Genomic DNA, 26,213 nt, shown 5'->3' with positions numbered 1-26,213 from the left:
CAACCTCAGAGCCCATCGCCTCTGCTATAGCGTGGCATTTCTTTCATTAAAATTTAGATCTGTTCCTACAAACATCTACCTACACAAACAAGCATGTGAATTTCTATGAGATTATATGCTTGTGGGCAGAAATTATACCTCTGTTTCTTTTTTTTTTTTGACAAGCCTAACAAAGGTTTGAGTGGTAAATAAATGATAATTTCTGTGTATCAGTAAAACCCACACTGTAAGCTGCAATCAAACCCAATAAAAACATGTCCGTAAAAAGTAAGACATTCTTTAACTTTACAAGGTACAAATCCATACTACACATAACAAAACAGTCTGATGTCTCTCTAGGATCCCCTAAAGGATTTTTCATGTGGCTTTTTGTCCTTAAGAATCATTCGAATACTTGCAAGAAGCACATGATCTGCTCCTATTAAAATATCAGCTTACCCTGCAAGATGTTAAAGTAGAACAAAAACCATAATGCTGTTCAAGTTGCAATTACATTTTCAACCAGCCTGCTTCACATCATTTAAAATTGTCAACTTCTTCCCCTCCAGTTCTTTCAGGCCAAGAAAAAGAAAACTTTAAGCTAAGCCTACTGATTGGATTTATTTGTAATTACTTTGGGAAGGCAGTTGGAGAGATTCTCTTGGAAGGCCTATTTTAGCAAGAGATTGTGCAGAAAAGGTTAGACTGAAATTGATTTTAAAGGTATGCAGTAGTGAGGAATGTGTGATGTAAGAATGTAATAGGATGAATAAAGTAAGTTAATTGATAAAACAGAAGAAAACCCAAACATTAGCAAGCAGAATAAGTCAGTAAAAGATACAGCTAGTTCCATGGCAAATATAAATCAGCCTAAATCCAAGCAGTCATTTCCACTGCTTATGAATCGGGCTCCTAACCTTGATAAACAAAAAGGGTACTAAATCTATTGAGAGAGTGGATTAAATTTCAGATACTTTTATTATTCTCAAAGAAGATTTTAAAAAAAATTTTATTCTTTTGGTAACACTCTATAAAATCTTTGCGTGACAAATGTTCCTCCATTTTTTTATAACCTTTAATGCATTTATCTGACGAGGTCGCGTGCCTTACGCCGGGACGCGGAGTGCTTCCGCAGCAGGCTGAGACGGCGCTTCCCGAGCGGCACGCAGCCCTTATGCACGCAGGAGGAAAGCATCGCTTACTAAACTGAACGAGAAGGGGGGAAAAACGCCGTTTTCAAAGGGCGTACAGCCCAGCGGCTCTCGGCAGGCCACGGCGGGCCCCGCGCACCCCGCGGCCGCCACCGCCGGGGCGCCGCCCGCACCTCACCTCACGGCGATGCCCGCTTCGGCGGGGCGGGGGAAGCAGCGCCTGGCTGGCGGCCCGGCCCTCCCCGCCTGCGGCAGCCCACCGCAGCGGCCCTTCCCTACGGCCGGGGCCAGGCCTGGGGCCCCCTCGCCCCGCAGCGGCCGGGAGGCGCGGCTCCGAGGGGCGGGAGGCAGCGGAACCACCCCCCCCCCCCGGCCGCGGCCGGGCCGGTGAGGCGCTGCCCGCACCGTTGCCAGGTCCTCCGCTCGCGTCCTCGGGCAGGGAGACAGCGCGGGCCGCTCCCACCGCCAGCGGGGAGGGGGAGACCGGCGGCTCGGCGGGGCTGGGCCCCGCTCCCGGCACCGCCCGCCGCCGCCCGCCCTGCTCGGTGGCCACCGCCCGCCTCCCTCAGCCGCTCTCCCCGCGCGTACCTGTGTGGGAGGGCCCGTCCTCCTCGCCCCGCCTGTCCGGCCGCCGGCGGTGCCCCCGCGCGGGGAATGGTTTCTCCCAGCTCCCCGCCGTAACCTCCCGCTCCTCCTCCCGCTAGTGCCCGGCTCGGCAGCCGCCGGCTCGGATGCTGCCGCCGGGGAGGCGCACGACGCTCCGCCCGGCCCGGCCGCGCCGCGCCGCCCGGGAGCACCGCAGTGCTCGGGGGCCTCCCGCCCCCCGCCGCCACAGGTAACCCTGAGGGAGCGGCGGGGCGCTCGCCCTCTCCGCCCGCCCGTCCCCTCACGCCACCGGCGGCAGGCTGCCCGTCCCCGGGGGGAGGCGGCGGAGCGGCCGCCTGTGGTGATTCAGCATCGCCGCCCGCGCAGGAGGGGCGGCGGGGAAGGGCAGCCGGGGGGGTGCCGGCGAGCGGGGCGGCGGGTGTGTGGGCACGGGGAAGGGCCGCCAGCCCCCGCCGCTCCTCGGGTGCCCGGCCCGGGGCGAAGCGCTGCCGGCAGCGGGGGGGCCGGGCCCCGCAGCCCGTGGCGGGACGGCGCGGTGCCGCCGGCCCCTCGGGAAGTTTCCTGAATGCTGCGGGCGGGAGGGGAGCGCCACCGCCCGCGCCCCGCGGGGCGAGGAGGGGGGGCCCGCTCCGGGATCTGCCTCCCTCCCCACCCCGCAAATTTTGCACGCCAAGTCCATCAGCCGTGCGGGACGTGCCGCCGGTACGGCCGGGTCTCGTCGGAGCCAGTTAAGGTTAAAACGGGATCGCCTGTTGGCAGTGGCGGTACCCCGCGGAGGCCGAAATGTAGAACAAGTTAAATCTCCGGAGATGCGAGTCCTTCCTGGGCTTCTCTGCGCTTAGCTGGGAGGCCGTCATCTGCGGAATATTTCTGAATTTCTGCTATTGAAATCGCACGTAATTGTAAGGAAAAAGGAAAAGCAATTGGTGCTGGGGTTGCTGCTCAAGTCTGCGAAACTGACTTAAGGTCTCAGTATTTATCGCTTTTGTGCCTTTTGTATTTGCAGTTTGAATACCAAAATTAGCTACTCCTTCTCAAAAAAAAACCAACCCTAAACCAACAAAGAAACACCACCCCGCCCCGGTTCAGTATACTTCTCTGCCTAAATCCTTTGTTAATTTTATGTACCAGGGTGTTAGCACCTATCTAAATAATACTCGGAGAAATTCTGCTTGCTGTTTTCACAACTGAAAGACTAGAAGCATTTTTTGTGTGGGTAATGGTTGCCCCCCAAATTCTACAGAGTAGCTCTAAATATATGGTGACTTGGCATCAGTAGAACCTTTTGCCCCTGTTTTAAGTACTACCATGTAGTTTTTAATAGAAATAGGGTATGTGTTAATGCTACTTTGAACAAAAAATGACAGAAGCAGTTGTTATGCCAGGGGTTTTCCTACATGGTGAGTAAATGTAATGTCTACGCTGACACATGGAAGTATTATTTTTGAAGCCAGATTCTCTGAAGACAAATGTTACAAAGTTTCAGGAAATTACATGAGCTATTTCATACAGAATATGTAACTTCTTTCATAAGGAAAGAATGTGTTTTTACCTTACCTGTAGATACTGTCAGTATTATGCAAGAAAGTCTAGAACAATGGTTGTAAATTTTTTTTTTTTTTTTTCAAGAAAAAACGCCCCCTTTCTATGTTTCTGATGGTTTGGATACATTCCACATACTTCCGAAGGGATCTGCCCACTAGTTTGGGAGTGTTAGAAGAGGCCAGGAGATCAAGCCTGTCAGCAGTTATTAGGTAATTATTCCAGTAATCTAGCAATCATTTTAGTAATCTGGGGCTCAGGTTTGCAATCAAATCAGGCGTTGTTCCCACGCTCTTCTGACGCTGACAGTGTCAAACTGGCAATGTAGATAAAGTTGTGGGCAAGTCTGAGAAACTAGGAGATGAATTGGTCAACAAGCAGTTAGACACTAAACCATCCTGCAATCTTTTGTGTAGGTAGGACTTTTTTCTAAGATCTTTATAATACTCTATGTTGATAATGAAAGCCATAAATATATTTTTGAAGGTGAAATGTGGGGGACTAATGCTGGCTGCTGACTGTGCTTGCTCTGGATTGTCAGCATCAAGAAAGGCTGAAATATGATTTCTTGATTTGAATCTCCATCTGTGGGTATTTATTCTAAGTTTTAAAAATCTCTGTAGGATACATATGGCAAATGAGTCATTTCTTGGACTTCCGCATTTTCTAATGTTCGGGGGTTTTTTCTTTTTTTTTCTTCCCTATGTTTTAATGTTATATTAAGGAGTATTTTTGTGTTTAATAGGTACGTGCAGATGCTTCATACAAATTGAGAACGTGTTATTAATTTAAGGATGGAAATCCTTAGAAAACCAAGAAAATTGGAATGAAATCTTAACGTCTGAAATCGAGAAATTGATAACATTTCCCAAGCTACCTTGCATCTACTTGTATCAAGCTTCTGTCTTGTCCTAAAAAATGAGCATGACAAAATGTTGCAAGATAATTTTTTGATATGTGAGTCACTAATGTTTTTTTGGCTTTGTGCTGCAGTTTTATCAGTGTAAAGGCAGCTTATTGAAATCAACAATGCTTATTTCTCATATCTGTAAGTTTCTGCAAACCTTCAGAAAATGTTGGGTGTTATTACTGCCTTGAAGGCTTGTGACTTTTTGGCCAATCCTAAATCATGAAGACAATGAATTGTATTGATTGGCCTTGTAACAGTCCTTGAAGAAAAAGATGAATGCTTGTCAGCCTTCTACCTTTTTGATGAGGTATTTCCATCATCTGGAGTTGACACAGTGACTCTACAATCATCTGAGGCAGGAGGGAATAGTCATATTTTCCTAAAAGAAGGCTAGATGCGGTATGAAGATAGTGGGAGTTAATTTTATTTGGAAAGATGCTTACAAGCATTCAAAGTTAAGAAAATTCATTGCAAGTACTACAGCATACGTATTGGGGGATATTAGCTGGATTTTGGTTGCCCCTTGTGAACTTCACAGTATTTAGCCTCAGATTCACTACTTTTTTTTTTCCTTACACACCTACAGAGTTAATTGGGGCCATTCAGCTTCTGGCAGTAGGATTCAAATGGCCCTTATTAAATATGGGGAAGCTCTTTAGAGCTCCATTAATGCTTTCCTAAAATCCTGCCAGAGTGGTACTTTGCAGCTACTCCTTTTGCAGACATTACGAGCTTCATTTAAAGTTTACTGGAACTAATAAGCCTTTTAAATATTAATATTTAAAATGCTAATGTATTTTAAATTTAGAATGGAATTCGCTGATACCCTCTACACTGATGGGTAAGAGAATCATCTGTAATTGGGAATGGATACGGGGAAAAAAAACGTTGTGACGTACTGAAGTGGTCAACCTTTGAATCTGTTGAGCATTAGAGCAAATCTTCCTGCTCCACAGTAGCACCCCTCTTGGAGCCAGAAGCTTTCTCAGACCAGGAGGTTCTATAGTGCCTTGTTGTTCTTTGTGGTGGTGGATGCAGGAACCTACAGGTTCTGCAGGGCTTAGTCTTAGCCTTTTGTTTGTTCGCAATATTCTTCCTTGCCTTCTCTTGTAAATGTTCATATAGCTGTACAAAATCATTTTAAAATACCACCACATTAACTTATACTCACTTAACATTTTTGCTCTTGCCTTGAACTCCATACATCAGGAAACAAGCTCTAATGTAGCAGAAGAAATTTTTGGTTTTGTGTATTAAAGGACTAAATGAAGCAGGCATAATGGTTCTTGCCTTCAGTATCAGTTCTAATCTGAATATTGGGGTCTCAAAGATGAAGACCAATGCATATAGTTGTAATATTTCTTTTCCAGATGTCAAAAATAGAAGTTCAAATAGTTTAAAATGTTTAAAATATAGGTATTCATTTAAAAAAAGATCTTTGCTTCAAAGGCAATATTTAAGAATATAATCATGTTTTATGGTGAGCATCCATCTCTGGGGACACAGAAACAGTACTGCTTTATGGAGAGTCCAGATTAACCATAATAATGAAAGACACAGAGAAGAAGACAGCATTCTGATTTAGTACTCGCCTTTCCCACCTGCGCCACAAGCGTCACTTTGGGAGGATATCCCACGGAAGCCTAATACACACCACTGCTCAGATGCACCTTAGATGGCTGCATTACTGTTAACTGATAGAAAACCTGACCGCCTAAAAGGATGTAAGTGCTTTACGCTGCAGTTCAGGAGCCCCTTCTGGCCAGCAGTACTAATAGAGTACTAACAGTCACTCTTAAGAAGACAGACTAAATCCACTTCTCATATATAATAAATGCTACAGAAAGAATTGAGTGGGGTGTGGGCTTCACAGTAGGACACAGCAATGTGTTGACAAGTTTATTTTCATCCTTGCTTAGTAGCAAAATGCTAAATATATTCTTCTTTGGTTACATTCAAGTATGTTTCCTTCCAACTTTGTCCTTGGGTTGACATGTGTTTGTTTTATTTTTAGCGCTTGAAAACCAGCACGGTGATATACCTATAGGGTGCAGTGGAAGCACTGGAGTATAGTATGAGAAAATGAAATCAGATGCTTAATACTGAATTCATGCAGGTGAAGAGGCAAAGACCGAGATACTGTGTATGCACGCAAGAAAGGGTGGACTGACAGGGCAGAAGGCTGTGAGATTTGATGGGGAAATTGCTCTTATTTGTGTGCTCAGAATGGACTTTTCTCAGAAAATGTGGAATAGAGCTATGTGATGGAAGTCTGCATTTTCTTTGCTTTTGTGGGTGGTTTTCATGTGTTTAGTGTTCATTGAACATTACATTTCTGTGAGTTTTGTTATATTGTTTTACTCTTCCAGGGTTATCGCGGTGGGGTGCGGGGTGGGAGAAATGTGCTAAAACACTTTATATGAATTATTGATGGAAGAGATCTGAAAGACGTGCAATTTATTCACCCAGGAAAAAACAACCTTTTTATTACATTTTATTTCATGTGGCTTTTTAGAGGGATATAATAATATCCTACTTTTTTATCTTTATGTCAACCTGAAGTCTTTGAAAGGCTATAAATTACTACTGAGCATTAACAATTAGGCATTAATTTGAATAAAAGATTTTTTTTGCTTAAAAACGCACAAGAGTGATGTGAGAACATGACTTTGGTACATTTTGTACCATTTTAAAAATGGAAGCATTTTCTGAAAAGAATGCTTCTGAGGATGGGGAGGATATATTCAGTAAGTAAAATAAAGTGTTACTGCATGGCGAGCCAGGAATCAGTGCTGGTTTGGACTGTTGCAAGATTTTTAGTAGAGTTGTGAGTCTTGTAGGATATCGGCCCAGAGCAGCATCCACAGGTGAAGAAACAGAAGAAAAGTGAGGGAACAATACAGAGTTAGGTCTGAAATTCTAGACACCAGTTGAGAAGTGATGTGGTTAATGACCCCAAGCAGTTGCTTAAAAAAAGCCTGTTTATGACTTTTCTCTGTTGCCTCTAGGTATGAAGAGAAAATGACAGGACATTGTGGCCCTTCTGCCAAAAGCAACACTTGGGAATCCAGACATACATGGGAAGCAAGCCTTTGATATTTCTGAGAAAGTGAAATAAAGTTTATGAGGAATGAAAATAAAAGATATATTTTTGTGAGTAGGTGTTTGGGAATGCCTGATGCAGATACTTAGCGCACAATTTAGTTTCACTGATAAAGAAGAAATACCTCCCAGTCAGTCGTGGGATGTGCATGCATAATGCTGTTCCAGCTGTTTGAGGGTGACACATTAATGGTCCAGTTGAGGCTGATTCTCTGCAGCAGTAAGAAAATTGGAACCAAGACAGTATGAGGGGCTATGGGAAAAGTTGTCTGTGAGAAGAGACCTGAGCAGAGATGTCCAGGTTTCACCACCAGTTCTGTGCTTCCACAGGAAATTGTGTCTTGGTTGGTTGCACTGAATTTCCTCCCAGAACTTCCTACTGTTTCAAGGTTCTTGAATTCATCTCTTCTTCAGTTTTGGAAGATGTACCAGTCCAATCGTGGCTCAAGGAGAGGTCTTAGTCCTTGGTGGGCTGGGTTTTTGTGTTTGTTTTTTGTTTATTTTACGTAGGGTGAGGTTTTAATGCTGAGCATCTTGGATGGGATTCATCTCACCAACATTTATTCATCTACAATCCAGATATCTGCGGCTGCCTACACTGACTGTATGTAGGCTGTCTGTGAAAGCACCTCAGAGAAACCAGCTCAAAATCTACATTGTAGGGGTCTACATTTATACAGATGAGTCCACTGTTGTGTCTTTATATTTGAGGAATAAATGTGCTTGCATCATAAATGTGTCATCTGTGGGATTGCATTGTAGTGCTTTTCCCTACTGATTTGGGTGAAAGGGAGAACCACACTTCTTATGAACTGGGGAAAATGGCAACAAACTGTGGTAGAGCTATTGAATTTTCAGAGCATTATTTCTTTGTACTCATGGTCCAAATATGGACATTCCTCTGACATTCTATTTCACTTGAATGGGCAAGCAGGAGAGGCATTCTCTGTTGTTCAGAGAGAGCATCTACTCTTACAATTCGTAAACTTAAGGGGAGAGGAAGTGAGAGGAAATGCCATTTACATATATTGTAGCCTTTGCACATTCTTCTCCCAGCTTAATTCTACCTGTATGTGATTCCTGGAGGATGGCATTACAGCTAGTAGGACTATAACCGCTTTACGTGAATATATCCTCCTTCATCTCCCTAGAATCTGGCTCTCCACAGCACTTTGTCTTTGCAGGACAGGTGTGAAAATAGTGGTGCAGTTGGCCTTGTCTGGCACGTGTGATGGGCCTGACTGCTCTACGACACAGGCACAAAAGAATGGAGTGCAGTTTTGTTCCCCAGAGTTTTCTCTCTTTTTTGTTTTTTGTTTGTTTTTCTTTTTCCCAAGAGGAGAAATAACCTGTTGGACCAGTCCACCCTTCTTAAAATGTACTGAGCTATCGCATCAGACCAACCTTTTCTTCATGAAAAAGAAAAATAATGTGACCGAAGTCATCTTGTGAAAGGATGTCAGAAAACAATTTCTCATTGATATAAATTGACATTGTAAAAGAAAAAAACCAAATTTAAGAAATGTGAATGGTTTCAGGGTACTACAGAAAGGGTTATCCCAGGACAGGAAGTAACATTTCTCTTTCCATCACTTAAGATTTCATTTGGTTTAAAGGTTGCTGTATGAGGTCGTAATCCTGGCCCCACTGAAACCATCGGTTTGATTTCAAAACCTGAATCTTATTGGTCTGAGGCTGGAAGAGAATCATAACCATTTTTCTTATAGCGATTAATGAACTATTAATCTTCTTTAGCTTACTTCTGCTACTATTTTATGTTATAGTGGTCTTGACCTCTTAATTATGCATTTGGAGAAATCATTGTTCTGGTTACAGTACCTCATGTCTCTGGTATAACTCCTTCCCAGTCACTGAGTCATTTTCTGGTTTTAGATTTTACTTCTTTTTAGCTTATTGTTATGACTAAATCCTACTGACTTTCTTCCCACGGCTCTTGTCACACTGTAAGTAAGGTGGGAAATAGCGCGTTCTTTTCTTGTACCGTGTATCATGCATTCTCTTTTCACTCAAAACACAGGGAGAAAAGGCCTAGAAAGGGTTAAGAAAGACATCTATAAAGTGCTAGGGATAGGCTGAAAGGGAAGGAGCTGCTGCAGCAGCGTGTCTTTCCCTGGTGTACCGGCGCTGCCTGAAACTGTATCAGCTGTCAATTATTGATAGAAAAATCTGTTTCCAGGGGGCTGACTCTTCAGATAGTTTCAGCAATGCAACACTAACGGTAAGTGATTTCATTTTGCTACTTCTACCGCAGAATTATTTTAAATCTGTTTCCATGTCAGTGGGAGGTCCCGGTATGACTGTTTATTCTGCAGTATCTAATCTTGTCAGTTAAATCCATGATAAATAAACACTTTGCACTCTTATCAGTAATTTGTATGCAGATGCATTTGGTATATAATCCTGCCACATGCTGCTGCTAAGTTGTGTGGTTAGTTTTTTTTTTTTTAATTGCTATTGCTCTTTATTGGAAACTATGTTAATTGAAATACATTACCTTCCGACTGAACGCTTATACATTCTGTCCAGCGCATATATTTTGGAATGAGTTTTTTTTCCCCCTCAGGATTCTTGTGCCTTTTTTCCATTTTTCTTTCTAATCTATCCTTGAGCTTGCAGTTGATCTTTCCTTATAATAAAGAGAGCTAGATTTGGTAGCATCTTCTGAAATCTTGATCCATTAGCTAGACAAAATATGCTTCTGGAGAACAGCATGAAGCTGTTCCTCTGGTGATATGTCTATATATTGCCTGCACAGTAATCCTGGATTCTGACCCTGTGCATCCTACATGAGCTACAAAATTTGAAGCACTGCCTTTAGACAACCAAGCAGTTCTGAAATGGATGCTTGAAGCTTATAATCTTTGTTGAGAAAGAGAGAAAATCAGAGGCAACTCAGTTATTTTTAGCTCTATCTCTACTGTGCTGAAGGTTTGATTTAAATGGACTGTAGTTATGACGTGGATGAGACATGGGTTGGTCTTGCTACCAAATGAGTCTGTGTCAATTATATTCCTGAATTGTGCTGCCAGCAGAGCTGTTCTGGAACCAAAACACTATAATACAAAACAAACTGTGTCCACAAAAGTCAATAGAAATATCTATATTTACTTCACTGGGCTATGGGGAAAGATCCTGCTAGGTATGGCTTGATCTCATTTGCACTATAGACTTGAGACAAGTGTTGTACTTTGTGTACGTTTCTTCCAAATGACAGAACTGGGAAATTTCCTGGAGAAAAGCTCTTTCTTTGAGTAATCAAAGGAGCATAACAAATGGGAAGAAGTTTAATAGTTGTGAAATAATATTTAGAGTCCTGGATCAACAACCAACTGTGAATCCCAGTTTATTCTCCATTTCTTTCTGTTTGGATTATCAATGGTCTTTCTCCTTCATTTTCATTTGTACTAACACTTTGCATTAAACATATAATGGAAGATTTATTCTTATGGTTAATAGGTGTGTTGTAACTTTTCTATACCTTTGTATTTATAAATAAATTTGGCTCAGTTTGATGCGTTTCTTTCTTCCTAATCCATGGTCATCAGGTAAATATAATACTCGCTGGCTACAAAAAAGTCTTCTATAATACGAAGGGTGTGATTTATTTTGAGTCAGAAGCACGAAATAATAAACATTATAGTTTTCAGCCTAAGATAATATGATTAAGAGTGTGTGGATCAATTCTCAATCATGTTTTATTTTGGGTGGTGGTGTGTGTTGCTATAACAGTAAGAAATTAATGTATTTGTTTCTTTTGAATATTTGAAAACCAGTTAACTTTGTAGCCAGCATATATTTGACTGTCTAAGTTTATGCCTTTCTGCTTCATTAAGAATGCACCTTTAAAAAATACAAGGTTAAAGCAATGAAAAATCAAATTGAGCCCTGCTAAATGAATTGAATATCCCACTGCTCAAGCTTCTGGCTGCGGACTTTTATTTCAGTACATTTATCAAGCGTAGCTCTTAACCAGCACACAATGACTTTTTTTTTTTTAAAAAAAACAACCACCAAAACAAGAAAACCACACACTCCAGAGCCAATTGCTTTTAAGTGTTGCTTTTTGGGAGCTGACCAAGATGGATGAGGACAGGGCTAACTGTGATATTGTTCCAAACTTGGAACTGCGCTGCTGCTGTGGTTTAAGTCATGAAGGCAAATAGGCATGCTTAGGGCAGTTATCTCCACAGATTTTGAAGTTATTTTAAACTGCATTAAAAGCTCTGATGTCAGTAAGATCTCTGTACCTCAGAGGCAATGTATGATTACTCAATAAATAAACTGTTCCATGCTACAGGGTTGCATCAGTAATGCTGTACTTATCATTCAGAAGGTACCTTATTCTCATCCTCCGAGTTCAAGCATATCCTGGAAAATTACTTTTTGGTGGGCTATCCTCATGCTTTGTTCTTTTAAGCAAAAATTAAAACTAGTGTGTATGACGTATGATGTACCTCATTTGTCTGTCTTGTTTTGGATATTCAATTTAGGGTCAATATTTAAGGCGTGTTATTTTTCTAGGCTTTCTGACAACATGCTGAATTTCTCTACCAATGAGCAGTATATACACAAAATATTTCTATAGTATGATACTGGAGTCTCATCTCATTACTGATGAGGACAGTGACTCTATTTAGATCCCCTACAATGGCTAAAAATAGCGTGACACAGAGGGTTTGGAGCCAATCCAGCCTTTTAAAGGAATTTTTATCAATTGGGTCAATTCTAGTTAGAGAAGCTTCTGAGGACTCCCATCCTTTTGAAACTGCTGATTTTTGCCCTGTTTTCATTTGCAAAAATATTTTCAAATCAGGGGTACCCCATTGAGCCCCAAATACTAAGCTGTGGGGAGGAAAGCATGTTTTTGCCAAAATGTTTCGTAGGTGTTGGAGCTTCTGGCTGGCTTGATCAGCTGTTTGTAAAGTATGATGAGCACTGAGTGTTGGTTGCAGTAGTCTTTGTGATGCTGTAGGCCAGCTGCGAGTATTTGACTGTCATTTTTTCTTTACAGAGTAGAAGTACATGGCACAGGCATTAAAATGTTAGAGGTCTGCCAGCCCTCATACAAGCATACGAGTATTCCCAGTGGAGCTGAGCTCATTGATTGGAAGTGTCAGTATAATATGATAAACAATTCAGTGATCATGTATGAGCAACTTCTTTGTACTTCCATGGTCAAGAAGATTTCGAATAGATGTTTCTTGTGAGTGCACCTGGTGGCTTATTCAGGGCCTGATTTTTTTTTTTTTTTTTTTAATGTTTCACTTCAGGTGCTAAACCTGCAGGCTAATGTCTGCCAATTTATATTTCAGGCTGCTTTGTGAGAGTCATCCTTGTTGCTAAACTAGAAAACATTGTTATGTGGCAGCATGTGAATTAGGATGATGTAATCCTCAAATCAGAGTTGTTGTGGGCCATGTGTGATGACAGCAGTCTGCATCTAGAGATGCTGAAATAGATCTATGAATGGTAGGCCTGTAAAAAATGAGATGTAGTGGGACATACTTCATGTGGGGCTAAGGTGTGGCTCTTGCAATGCGCAGAGGTCTGTGGAAATTATTTTAACTATATATGTATTCTTGTATCCCTGAACTTGAGGCTGTTTTCATACCTAGCCAATGCTTTAAGCAAGAGAGGCAGAATCTGATGTGTGAGTGGGAACCTTCTAAAGATAGTATCCTCAGTAAATCTTCCCCCAAGGCCTATTTATAATATAAGGAATCATTGCAAATATATCGGCTTCATTAAACAATTACTGCTTTTTCTGTTCTACAAAGACAACTATGTTGATATATGTAAAATGTTAAATTGTCCTGTCTTGTAGATACTGAAGATCTCTAGCTCTCGCTAGAGAAATAAATCTTTTGAGAAGTGAACGATAGAAAAAGAAAGGAATAGTTTAATTTCAGCAGTCATTAGTGTGTGGTGTACACAATTTAAAACACTCTGTGGTACTTGTTGGCATATGTTGACATGCTGTAATGAAGGGCATGGATGGCGCACTGCAAAGTCAAAAGCAGAGCGGTGATGTTCCCACAGAAGCCACAACTCAATTCCTCTCTGAACTCTCTCATTTACCCTTTCCCCTACCAAAACCACACTGTTAATGTCAGACTTCAATATTACCGTTACACAAAACCAGTACTGCACATTATCATCTCTGTTTCTCTCATTAGTGGCCATGGCTGTCTCACCACAAAGAGCATTGGCCCTTAGCGTGCGGCAGTCCGGCAGTCCGCATGGCTTCCTGCACTTGTGGTCCCCAAGACAAGTTGAACAAGGGTCCTTCAGCTGTTTGCTTTGAAGGGAATGCTTCATTTGAGGGGACGGGTATCATGCCACTCAGCTGTCTCTTGCAGAGCTGATGTGGCCAATGCACTCTAATGTAGTGTATGTTTCTAGGCTGAAAATGCCTAGATTGCGCCAGTGCTATTTTAAATGAAGGTGGAATAATTGTTGGTGTTGCTGAAGTAGGTAGTTACAATAAATAGGGATGGGTTTCCATTCAGCAGTGTTCAGTGGAACTTATTGTGGGGCTAGGAGTTTTGAGAGTTGGTGAAATGCTGTCCTGCTGACAGATTTATGGTGCTATCAACACTTAAGGAAGTGGTGAGCAGTTGTGCAAGACCTATGCGTTGTCTATGCTTTTTGCTGACAGAGAGTAGAACATTAAAGCTGATATTTTTTTAGCAGTGAGTGATGCAGATATATGTTTTCTGAAATTAAGATTTTACTGTGTAAAAACACGGTTGCACTTTGGGTTGTTTGGGCTATTTTGTCAGTATTTTTCTGTGCCATTTTGAATGCTAAATGATATTTATTAAAAGTTCCCTGCATTTTATTTATGAATTATTGATTTATAAGTCAGGTTCTTTTCACTTGCCTTGTCAATTAGTATATTTCCTATGTTTACTGAACAAGCAAAAGATTCAAACTTTGTCCATTTTATTGTAGTCTTCTAATTCTGTCTTGCTTTCTTTGATGGTCCTCTCTTTCAATATTCAGAACATAACTGTGAAACTCTATACCACTCAATTTGCTAACAGTCTCAAAAATGTTATCACATTAGAAAGGGCTTTTGAAGGGTGAAAATGAGCGAAGAGATAGTCACATTGTGCGCTCTTCTATGAAAGACACTTTGGAGGTCAGTTTTTGCAGAGAAAATCAATCTTCAGTTTTGAAAGCTTTGACATTGATTTAAATTTGGCCAAGGATTTGAAGCTTCCTTTTGGAAAATGGATGAACTCAAAAAGAAGCAATATTGCTTCAAGACAGCACTGAAAAGAAAAAAAAATTGCTTCTGTGCCCAATTCCGATCTTTGTATATTGTGAGTAGGAAGTGATTAATTCCTGTGAAACACTTCTGTTGTGACACTTCCACCATCTTAACAGCTTCGAATATATTTCCTGTTTTCTGAATTGGAGATATATACTTGCCATTTCGTAGACCTTTTTTGATAATAAACAATGGAAAACCCCAACCCAAAGCGGTGAAGTGCAAAGGCAGGAAAGACCAAAAGAAACTCTCCCATGAGCTGAGACGGCAAAGCCCCCGAGGCTCTGGGCCAACGTGTGTGGCTGAGCCTCGGAGCTGGCACCGAAGGGTTTGTCTTCTCACCAGACTCCAACCATTTAGGATAACCCATCTTTGATGTTCTCCAGCAAAAGATACAGGTTCACAACTGTGATGTGGACTCTGTTCAGCATTGAGTTTGAAGGTAGACTGGAAGGGTCAGGATAGTTTATGCTCTCAGTATTGCTAATAGGGGTTGTAAAATTATGTTTATTATATAAGCTGTGTTGCAGAGGGCTAAGAGTGACTCTAGGGTCTTTACTGATCGGGGTCTTGAATGGGAAATGGCAGCTGTAAGGTTAAACTCACACTAAAATCACTGTAACTTATGGATTCAGAGGTAGAGTGCTGTTACCATAGCTTGGTTTGGTCATTTTGGTTGTCTGTTTGGTAGTTCAGAGAAACTTTGGAAGTTTTAGAAGTGCTGCCCATTTGGATAAACTACTTCAGAGGACTGTTTTACAGAACTGCATGATTCGAAAAAATTTTAAGTTGTGTAAATCATGCTGTTTGTATTCTTGTGTAGCTTGTAGCTGTCCACTTAGCAAATCAAATACCTGAGAACTCTGTACATCCACTTTATCTGAAAGAACTGCTGAATAAGCATCTCATCTCGTTTGATGGTGAGAGCAAAGGCTGTTGAAATTAATAGATTTCATTTGACTTCAGAATATCTTGAACCAAACCCTAATGTGTATGCATTTTTAAGCCAGCTGACAGATAGCCTTTTAGAAACAAACTTATCACTTTGATACATTGAGCCTCAAAATGAGGATTGCTTTTTGCATCTCGGATTTCTCTGTAGGAGTGAGAACTTGCCCTTGCCACCAAATTGTTTTTTTAGCATGTTACAAAAAAACTGCTCAGCTATGCTTGGTTGTAGCAAGGACACTTCAACATAGGTTTTGTCAAGACACATTGAAAAAAATTGTGGAAGGGTATGATGCTTTTAATTCTGCAGTTTAATTACTGCAAGTTGTTATTACCTTGCTTTTTGAGGGTGGTAGTGAAGAAGGCATTTTTGGCTATTATAGTTTCTGTTCATGTCTTAATCTCATTTTGAATCCTCATTTTATAGCTTAGTTCCAGATCAAAAGTAAATTATAGTTTTGTATAACTGCAATAAATAGCAGACCCCTCACTATGGTGTATCCAGTCTTCCATGCTCTAAGATCTAAGGGAGAAAAAAACTTATTTAGGTCAGACTGAAAAAAACAGAACTCGGGTGTTCGCTAGGTCAATGCTCAATGCTCTGAAGACTATTTTAACTTCTTTCTTTTTCATGTGTCTGTGAAATTTTTAATTTTAATTTCCCATCTAATTGGGGAGTGGGGATTGCAGCGTGGTGATGTTGTCCTCCTATCCCTGTGGTCATCTGCCAAGTTCTGTAACTATATCTTCAGTGTCTCTCCATTTCAGAGTGAAAGCTCCTTATGTCAGGAGCTTTGTGGATTTCTTCCCAGCTACTGTGCATTTCCAGACACTTTTGACAGCACTGAGTAAATTGCACTAATGGGCTCAGAAAAAAAGCAGTCTGCTAGTTTTAAAATCTATTCTAAAATATTCCACTGTTGGTGAGTGATTACTTGTCTGTACACAAAGAATGCAGGAAATAAAACTGACGATCTAGTTTTTGTAGCATTTTACCTAAGTAAATACAAAGACACTTAAGAGATATTAGTTGTTTCTGAGAGGCCCTATCGTTTGTGCCACGGCTTAAACTTTGAAGTCACATTTTCAGTTCATGTATGTAAAGTTAAGCACATGCATAGCCTATGGAGCTTTTCAAATTGGTCACCAGTGGTGTCACAGTAACTGGAAGGAAGGAAGGAAAAGGTTTGCTTTAAAAAACAGTGCGTTGAGTGGTACAGTGTTGTCTCTGCTTTGGAACATGGAGAATTTTGGTAGGTGAATGATTCTACCATTCTTAATGCTTAAATTTATTAGATTAAATCTATTTTAAACATGCATATGCAATCTAGTCTCTTTTTGTTAGGGTACATAGTAGTGGTTTCATAGTTACTGGTATGATCCCAGTTAGCCTGAAGAATCTCATTGACTTGTGTGTTCTTTGGAATAGAATCTCAAGTTGCACCACTTTATTTTAAGTTTGAATTTGACTCCCCCGTCTCTATTTTGATCTGATTAATTCAACCTTTCTCTAGGTTGCTTACTCTTTGGGAAAAAAAAGGGTCCGATGGCATGCAGTTTCTATTTAGAGATTAAAAATAACCTTTTCAGCTCCACACTGCATCAGGATGTAAACTGAAAGATCATGAAAGGCAGAGGTCACTTGTGAGTAGTATGGAGCAAAGAAATTATGAAATAAGAGAGGGATTTGTTCAAAAATGCTTCTATATAACCTAGGCCTAAAAAAATATTTTTTCAGGCAATTTACTAGCTTCTTAGGATACACTTAATTTGTATAACAGCAAAAAATACTCTTAATTTTTTCTTTTCTACAATATATTACAACTTGTTATCAAGCAAACATGGATCATTCCATTAACTATGAAACCACTACTTCCCACTGTCCGCTGCTCTTCACCCAGGCGCCCTTATATCTTGCTCAGACTGTTCCCTTAGATGGACTCGAGCGTCTGCTTTGGTCCCTGTCTGTGTGCACCACTTCCCTCTCCAGCCAGAGCACCCTCCCTCTTTTGCACCTGGAGGAAGAAAGCTCCTTTGTTTTTTTCTTTCCTTCCCCCCCCACCCCTTTTTCTTTTTTCTTTTCCAGTCTCTTTCTAGGACAGGATTGTGTGCAGCATTATCTCTCTTGCTGGCTCTCTCGCACCTTTGCCAGGCAACAGAAAAGATATCATCTTTTTTTCCCCTGTAGAACACTTTTATTCAAAGTGCTTGTTTGTATAAGAATGTGCTAACCTGACAAAGATGCATTCATTTCTTCTTCACAAGTCTGTCTCCATGTATTTATAGGTTACAGTTTTTGTTCAGCCACCCTTGAATCGATATGGGTGAGCAACAGACCTTCGCCAGTTTGTGTGTATCATGATCTCAGGGGGGAAATGGCATGTACAGCAGGAACTGTGATACTTTTCTGCTGAGTGTGAATTCAGAGATTCCCGGTGGCTGACTTGCCAAGGTTAAGCAAGCTCCGTCAGTCCCATTTTGGAAATCGAATACTTTCTTCCATGTTATTAAAAGCAATCTCTTAAAAACAGGTCTGTCAGGTAGGATACTAGATAGATATGCCTCTACATTGCTGTAGCTGAGCGCAGGTTATAGGTTATGCTTATTTTATAAGTAAAAACTTGTCACGGTTATAAGAACTGACTCGGAATTTGATGTATTCATAAGCTGACGATGCTGCTGCCGTTACTGTTGCGTGACCCGGTGGGCCCTGCAATAAGCCTTGCCCTGTAAGTGGTGATTCTGTCGCGGCGGCCGGGGCTGCTGCAAAGTGGTCTGCGCTGCAAGTCTCTTCCCTTCGGTATGCCTGAGACGACTGCGCTCTGACTGGGCGTGGGGCTGGGCAACGATAACAAATGAAGGGATGTGAGCTAGAAAAAGGTGCCTGGGGAGGACCTGGGTCAGAGAATGAAGTGACTCTGGAGTGATTTCTGCTGTATAGAAGTCAAAAAGAGGAAAGACGTGCGGGAGCTTGTGGCTGCCAGGGCATGTGGCATGGCAGTGTTGCATCTCAGTGCTCTGTCAGTGTGCATCCCTCTCCTTCCAGCTCCCTCCCCGCAGCAAGAGCCCTTCATTTATTGCTCTGAGGTGTAGTCCTGTCTCTCCCGAGTGACCCGTTCCCCCGTTAGACACTCATGTATCTTTCTTTCTCTGTCCAAACCAGATTTGTTTGGAGTAGCTCTTAGAGATTCTCTGCATCACCATATGCTGAGACAGGGATGAAAAGAGCAACATTTGCAGAGAGTTCGCTATTGTCTGAGGTCCTTGGGGTTTTTTTGGCACAGCTGTTCCAAAACAGCTCAGGAAGGAGCCCCATCCTCTTCTCATTTAGCAGCTTATGAAGTGAATGAGAACAGTGTGATGAAGCCCCACCATGCACAGCCGTGTTAATGGACCTAACAAACAGTTGCAGTTTCCTCGGGAGGATTGCAGCCTCCTCAGTTGCCTGGTCTTAGGTTTTCTTGCTGCAGAACTGGAACTGCACCGGGGACGCACAAAGCATGGAGGTCTAAGCAGGAGCAAGTCTACTGCTCCCGCACCTTAGCCTACAACTCGCAGCGAGTGCTCTGGGTAATGTATTCCCCCAGATGAGATGCCCTATCTCTCACCTGGCACTTGACATGGTGGGGAGAAAAGCTGAGACTGTCCAATTTCATTGGACTGTATTTGCCTGTTGGAAAGGAGGTGCTTCCAGCAGGACAAAGGAAAGGACTGCATTGTGTGTATAATATTTTGGAAAAGTTCTTCTAATTTAGAACTGCTGGTGTTTTGGCATTCAGTGAAATGGGGGTTTGGAGATGGGCGGCTTAGGAGAAGTGAAGCAATTGTAAAACAATTTTGAATTATTATATACAAGCTTAAGGCAGACTACAGTTTATTGGCATAGGACAGTGCTCGTGAAAAGTCAAAATCCTGGAGTAAGTTTGAATATACAATACAGTAATGGTCCCTTTTGTCTTTGAAAAACTCAGTTTAAATCAGGTTTTGACAAATAGACTGCATGTGTCTTTTCAATAAGATTTGGCATCATTAGAGGAGTGCATGCTTCAGCTGTGGTAATGAAAATTGTCATCCATAATCTTGTTAAGAAAAGAGTTACTTCAAAGATCAGTTTGCAGAGATTTTTGTAAGAGTTAGTCAGTCCAATTACTTTGTTTTCCATATGGGCAAACTACTAATTGTTCATAGAATACTCTGAAGTTGACCATAAATCTTAATCATCGACTCGTGTACGTGTGCTAAAAAGTTGGCTGGCTGAAAGTCATGTGCCTTGAGGGTTGGTGCTTTCTACTTAAACCTGGAAGAGTGTTTTAGGCAAAAGAGTAGAATAGTTTCTATATAAAGAAAAACACTAACTCAACAATGTAGTGCAGTTTGGAGCTTTATGGTCCACCTTCAGAATACGGTGTGTTATAGTTACTTTGGGCAGGTATTTTCCTGCGACTATAAGATGAATGAAAGCTCTATGAGCTGCTTGGTTTTTATTACCATATCATAGCTTGTAAAGGATGCTGTATTAGTAAGGGCTGGCATTTCTCAGAGGGAAATATTAGTCTTCTTGACATTCTTCCAAATTTGTTGAAAGTTTTTAGCCAGTACAGCGGAAGAACCACTGCTAGGCGTTTGTGTATGTGCATAGAAGTCCTTAATTGGCTGACAGGCGTACTTCAGTATTATTCCCAGGAACTAAACATGTCTTGTGCTCTGGTGGTATTCTTAGCTTGGGAAACAGATAACATGCAATATTCAGTGAGCCATTGTGCCCGGCACTGCTTTTCCTTCACAGTGGTTTTAGGGAAGATGGATGCTTTCCTTTCCCATCTCTGTGTCTAATTTTAGTAGGCCAGCAGGCAGGAGGACTTTCAGGCCACCTTCTCAGATGATGGCATCCAAAACATTAAAACTTCAAAATGACCTGCCAGTTTTAGTTCAGTTTGGGGGGATTTTCTTAGTGAGCTCTGGTTCAGCAAAGTATGTTGCGAGGAGGTATGGCTGGGAGTTACTACTGTGCTGTCAAACATTGCATCTGTGTGTAAAGGTATGAAGCTCAAGGTATCTGCTTTTATAGTTTCTTACCAAGAGGGTGACTTGTCCAGAATATAACTGTATCTCTCTCTCTCTCTCTCTCTCTCTCTCTGTGTGATGTGTCCATGTATGTACACACACACACAAAAAAAAAAAAACCGAACCAAAGAGGATTTATAAGTAATGCTCTGGTCATTTTGCTAATGCACATCTTGTGCAATCTTATGACCAAATATGTTTTACATCATAAGACATGGATGAATTTGACTTTACTGTAATTTTCTGCTGTTTAAAACAAGTTTTGAAACCACCACAAGTGGCAATATAAACTCGTCTAAAGCTAGGGTAAGGAACTTTAGCCACACATATAATTGCAAGAAAGAAATGAAAGCATTTAAAAATCAGTAACTTATATTGCATATGTTTTGAAAACGTGTAGATCTGTTTGAGGCAGCCTGCCAAAGACAGCATTTATTTCCTTGCAGACTTTGTTATAATAGTGCTGCACACCTGAAGTCATGTAGCAGTGCGTTTAGAAATATTTTATTCCTGAAGTTTTTTCCTAATATTTTAGCCCATTTTTCTTCTGTGCTTAAGCTGGACCTAAGAAACTTCTTAATATGTGGGATTTTCACATGTGGTAGTGTATTCATAGAGGGAAAAAAATTTGAAATTTTGCATCAGTGTAGACTTGAAAAACAGCATTTTATGCAAATAATTACTAATTTTAGAAGCTGACAATTCAGATACTTGCCAGCCCAAAGTGCCTTTGAAATTATGTCCGTTGTGTCGTGAAGTGGTAATGAAACTCCAGCCATGTGTTACCAAGCGATTATTGGACAAATGCTTTAAAAATATTGAAAAATGAAGAAGTGGAAAAGCATTATTAAGGTGATTTCAGTTATTTCCTATCTGGTACCTGAAAACACATTACACAGTGTGTCTCATTTTAAATTTTTCCTTAAAATACAGTTTAAAATTGCTATAAATTTGAAGGGCTTTGTGGAGATAGAAGTTTGCAGTGTTGATTGAATTCAGTGTTACCTATTTTCATGCCCAAATTCTCTCATACACAGATGAAAATTAAAAAATGAGGTAATATAATCTCATTTTGAAAATTAATACTGCAAAATTATTTTTTCCAGGAACAAAACAATTGAATTGTAATGAACAAACTTTTGTATATACTGTAACTTGATCAGTCTTTTAAAATAAGCATTAGTTTTGACTTGTTACTACAAACATTTCCATATTTAGTTTTCTGCTGTTTATATTTTTTTCAGGATCTCTGTGACAAAGTTTCTCCTATATTTTATTGTTTTTTAATACAGATACCTATCCATTCTGGAAGTAATATTTGCTACAACCAGAGACTGAAATGGTGTGACCGAAGCTTTAAATAATTTGGCTTCAACAGATCCATCATTTTCTGAGCACTTGGAACAGAATTTGGGCTCTGCTTCTGCACTATCCTAGGTTATAATGCCATCCTTGCCTAATGAGGGAGGTATGGTAGTCTTGGATTTTTAATACAGCCTATTAATTATTCAGTGTGCTTGTACCGCTAAGTTACAATGAAGTGCATGTTTGGGTTTGTAGTTCATTGGTATACGTTATTTGGGTTATAAAGATGTTGATAGTTACAACGTTATTTCTCAAAGATAACCATGGAACTGCTCCTCTGACTTTGAGTTCGGAACTACCCTATCAAAGCACAATTAAAAGGAAAGTCAGAAAGAAGAAGAACGGAGTCATCACTGCAAATGTCGCTGGCACGAAGTATGAAATAGGTAGGAAGCTACATATTTTGTTTTCATCCTAATAGCCACTGACGCGAGTGAATTACTAACTAATGGGTTGGATTAACGGACTTTGCGTCAAGCTGACAGTGAGGCATTTCCAAAGGATTTTCTTTTGTAAGAAACCTTTGGGGTTTGTTTTTTTTTTTTTTTGTAACATTGAGTTGATAGCTTTGAACACTGTGCACCTATTACTCCCCACTTGTTACTTGGGAAAGGGCCTTGAAATGCAAAAACTTAAGTAATTAAGAAAGCTGTGGAAAAATCCTCTAATTGTGAGTTATGGATGTGTTTAGAAGTTTACTTAAAGCTTTGAAAGATGAACACTGTAAATTTAATGTTAAATATTATTATACAGAGGTTTCTCAATAAAATCTACTACTGTATTTTGATGCTGGGGACTACTTCAGAAAAATCTTTTCTGCTAGAACCTGAGTTGTGTCTGCCACATAATCAGTCTTTTATCTTTTTTTTTTTTAATATTAAAATAATGTATGCATTTGCTTTTGTAGCTACTGTACCTTGACTAAGGAGGCATTCTTGTCCCCTGTCTCCAGTGATGCTTAGAGTCATTACTTTTTTAAAATTAACATATGTGGTAGCTAAGATCAAGTCTAAAAGCTGTGCAAGTGGACTTTTACTAGATGACCGTGGAATGCCCTGAAGCTCTTTACAGTTCCCATCAGTGGTTGTGCTCTGATTCCAGCCTCAGGTGCTGTAATGCTGTAAAGACAGGTTTGCAATAGGCTGATGGAAATATTGTAAGATAAATAACAGCTTGCATGCTAACATTGTTCTCAGACAAAGGGCTGAATATTGGAAGTGTTTAAATTCTTAACTGAATTTTTAAATTTTGAAAATGAACTATTTTAGAGATTTGAAATATTCCTTAAGTATGTGATTTCTCCATAGTACGTGTGGTAATACGAGAAATGGGATTTGTGAAAACACGTGATGAAGATGAAACAGCTAACCTTATATGGAGTGATTCTGCTGTGCAGCAAGAAAAGATCGCTGAACTTCGGAACTATCAGGTAGAGTGGTAGCAAGCATTTCTGACACGTCTCACTAAACCGCTTCACTCTGAAGCGTTCAGTGATGTCTCACCTCTGGACAGCTACATTTGTATGGGGAGAGAAAAACCCACATAGAACACCACTGCAATAAGGCTGTATCACGATGTATTTTAAAATCCTATTTCCCTTTCCAGAGTTATTTGTTCATACCACTTGGAATCTGGTGCTTAAGTATTTGGGGCTGTTTTCATGCTTTTGTCTGCCAGCTGGGTGTTGTGAACGATCAGAGTTTGAAAGAAGATGCAAAACATAATTTATAAGTTGCTTATAAGCTTTTAAGCAGTAAGTTAAGAAGCAGAGCCCTCTCCCCAGTTTCTGTGAATAAATAATTCCTTTTTAACCGTTACTTTGTGATAGCATTTTTTGTTCCTAGGTAGCTTTGTGAAAAAGAGTATTATAATCTCCTTTCATGTCTGAAATGAAATCAATGGGCGTACTCATGTTGGTGGAGGAGGATACAATGTACAGTATCTTTAGTATTACTAAGAATACATAGTATGATGTAAGATATTATCTTAAATAATTTATGTGTAACACTAATTATGTTTGCCTGAGCATGCAGTTGAACGTTTTAAATGATTGTATTAGGTATATCAGGAAGCTAAAAAGTACCAACTAACTGTCTTTTTTATTCCTTCCTCAGAGAATCAACCATTTTCCAGGAATGGGAGAGATCTGCAGAAAGGATTTTCTGGCAAGAAACATGACTAAGTAATCTTCCTTTTAATATTAAGAAGTTTTTCAGCCATAGTATTTAATGTAGTACAATACTGAGTTATTGCTTGTAAGGTTTGTTTATTTTTACTAAGAGGCTATGAGAGGACCAAGAATAGTTTCCAAAGTTCGTTAATAACTTTGGCTTTGGTCCTGGATCTGTAGCATTGGAGCGGGCTATTGTATCTCTCCAATTGACTTAGGTGGAAAACGGTGCGGGTTCAGTTCTCTGTCTATGCGCTGCAGAATGTAGGAGAGCCATAAATTATTGTATAATGCACTTAATACATAATACACCCAGGCATATATCCTGTAATGGTAGAACAGAAAAAATAACAGGTATGTGGATAGATATTGTTTAAAATAATTAATTGTTATATTTTTGTGTATATTAAATATGAAGCATCGTACTGTTTGTATAAGAAATAAGTCAGAGATGCTCTTCTGTCTAATTATAAATTCACCTCACTCCAATGGAGTAACTGGGTTCTGAGAAATTATCCTAGCTGACAATCTGTGAGTAAGAGCTGTAAGAAAACTATACTAAATAATGATTCAGCAGCCTGGTAATAAGGAGAAGTTTAGGGATAAATGTATGTGGATGTTTTGATTCTTCTAATCTAAATTAGTTTAAAGAGCAGTTATTAATAGAGTTAATCTTTTGGCCCCCAATGTTACCTACCCTGCATTTCCTGTTACCAGAACAGAATTTGTTTTCATATGTTAATATAATTAATGTGATATCTCCTCTCTCTGTTTCCTTTTCTGTTTTGTAACTAGACCACATAGCATGTAGCATGTATGCAACTATTATGATGCAAATATTACGTGCATTGCTATGGTGTCTACATGTCTTACATATGGATGTGTGTGTCCATACATGCTACACAAGCACTTTTCATTGCCCCTTCCAGACTTAAACACTAACTAAAACCATAGAGATAGCAAACAGCTATTTGGAGAGGTCCTGGAAACAGTGGAACAGCTTGGTAGGCAGCGGTCTCCCTGTGTTGCTGCAGTTCTGTGATGTAAAAAAAAAAATGTGCAAAATGGACAAAAGGCTCTTGTTATCATGCACGCATTGTTTTCAAATACAGTCTGGTTATACCTCTCTCTGTCTACTGAATTCTGAGTTCGAAACACAGTTTAAAGGTACTCGGTGTGCAGATTGCACATGTTATAGATAAGATGGGAATAATTTCTCTGATACGATAACTCTGGGTCAAACATACTTATGTTGTGACTTCACTTAATATCAGTAGAAATTAAGGGTTATTAAGGGATATTAAGATATTAACAGGGGTTTAATCAGTCTGGTTTTCGCAGTACTAACCTCACAATTCAGTACTTAGTATCCATAATTTACAAAAATCAAAATGATACGTCTTGAGACTGCTCGTGAAGCAGACATACGTATGTGAAATCACAAGTCAGTTGCGGTACGTGGTTAGGCTGGCTCTTGTCCGTAGAGTGGAGGATTTTGTTCCATATCCTGCTGTTCTGTTCGTATTTGTTTGAACAGGATAGTGCAGAAACATTAACTGTTCTCTTGCTTTTCTGCTGCATGCAGTCTTTTCTATTGCTGATGCTGACTCGTACAGAATAGCTGTGGGTTTTGCACCGTTGATAGTTTATGAAACAACTGTTGCGAACTGGTGGACAGTAGACACTTCCTTTTTATTTTGCTTCTACCTTTGTTTTTATACTGATCTTACCCTTCCATTTTATGCAAGCTGCTGGGAATGGAGAGAAAGAAAAAGATCTACTGGACTCTGAGAGGCAAATGCTCTTCCGGAGGAATTGCACTTCAGGAATTCCTCTTACAGCCAATATCCAGGCACTCTGGACCACAGGACAATGTGGTTTTCACATGCAGAAGGGTGGAAGAGAGCATTGTAATATGTAGCATGTGTAATGTGAAAGAAGACAACCCAGCACAGGAAGTGTAGGGACACATTAATGGAACAGACAGAAGCAGGAATGTAACTGAGAACAAAAGGAGGCATGAGCATCATTTTCAATGAGAATGATCAGGGAAGAAGAAAAAAAAGGTGCCGTTGTAGG

General features: G+C 40.4%; 1 protein-coding gene across 6 annotated transcripts in view; it reads left to right on the top strand.

Moving 5' to 3' along the window:
• Positions 1–1,781: 1,781 nt before the first annotated feature.
• The window catches only part of TTLL7 (tubulin tyrosine ligase like 7), an 80,966-nt gene continuing 56,534 nt past the window's right edge, over positions 1,782–26,213 (top strand). For 3 of the 6 annotated variants that reach the window (XR_012661278.1, XM_075098011.1, XM_075098012.1), the window contains exons 1-5: positions 1,785–1,965; positions 21,892–22,067; positions 22,222–22,350; positions 23,272–23,393; positions 24,079–24,146. Coding sequence is in view for 5 of the 6 variants with exons in the window: in XM_075098011.1 (XP_074954112.1) it covers positions 22,043–22,067; positions 22,222–22,350; positions 23,272–23,393; positions 24,079–24,146 (344 nt within the window). In the remaining variant the exon portion in view is untranslated. Of the gene's footprint in view, positions 1,966–3,365; positions 3,491–21,891; positions 22,068–22,221; positions 22,351–23,271; positions 23,394–24,078; positions 24,147–26,213 lie in introns of all 6 variants that reach the window. The other 3 variants (XM_075098010.1, XM_075098013.1, XM_075098009.1) reach the window with 3 other exon arrangements.

This window comes from Phalacrocorax aristotelis, chromosome 6, assembly GCF_949628215.1.
Source record: "Phalacrocorax aristotelis chromosome 6, bGulAri2.1, whole genome shotgun sequence".
Lineage (NCBI taxonomy): Eukaryota > Metazoa > Chordata > Aves > Suliformes > Phalacrocoracidae > Phalacrocorax > Phalacrocorax aristotelis.
This window is presented reverse-complemented; position numbering and strand designations above follow the sequence as displayed.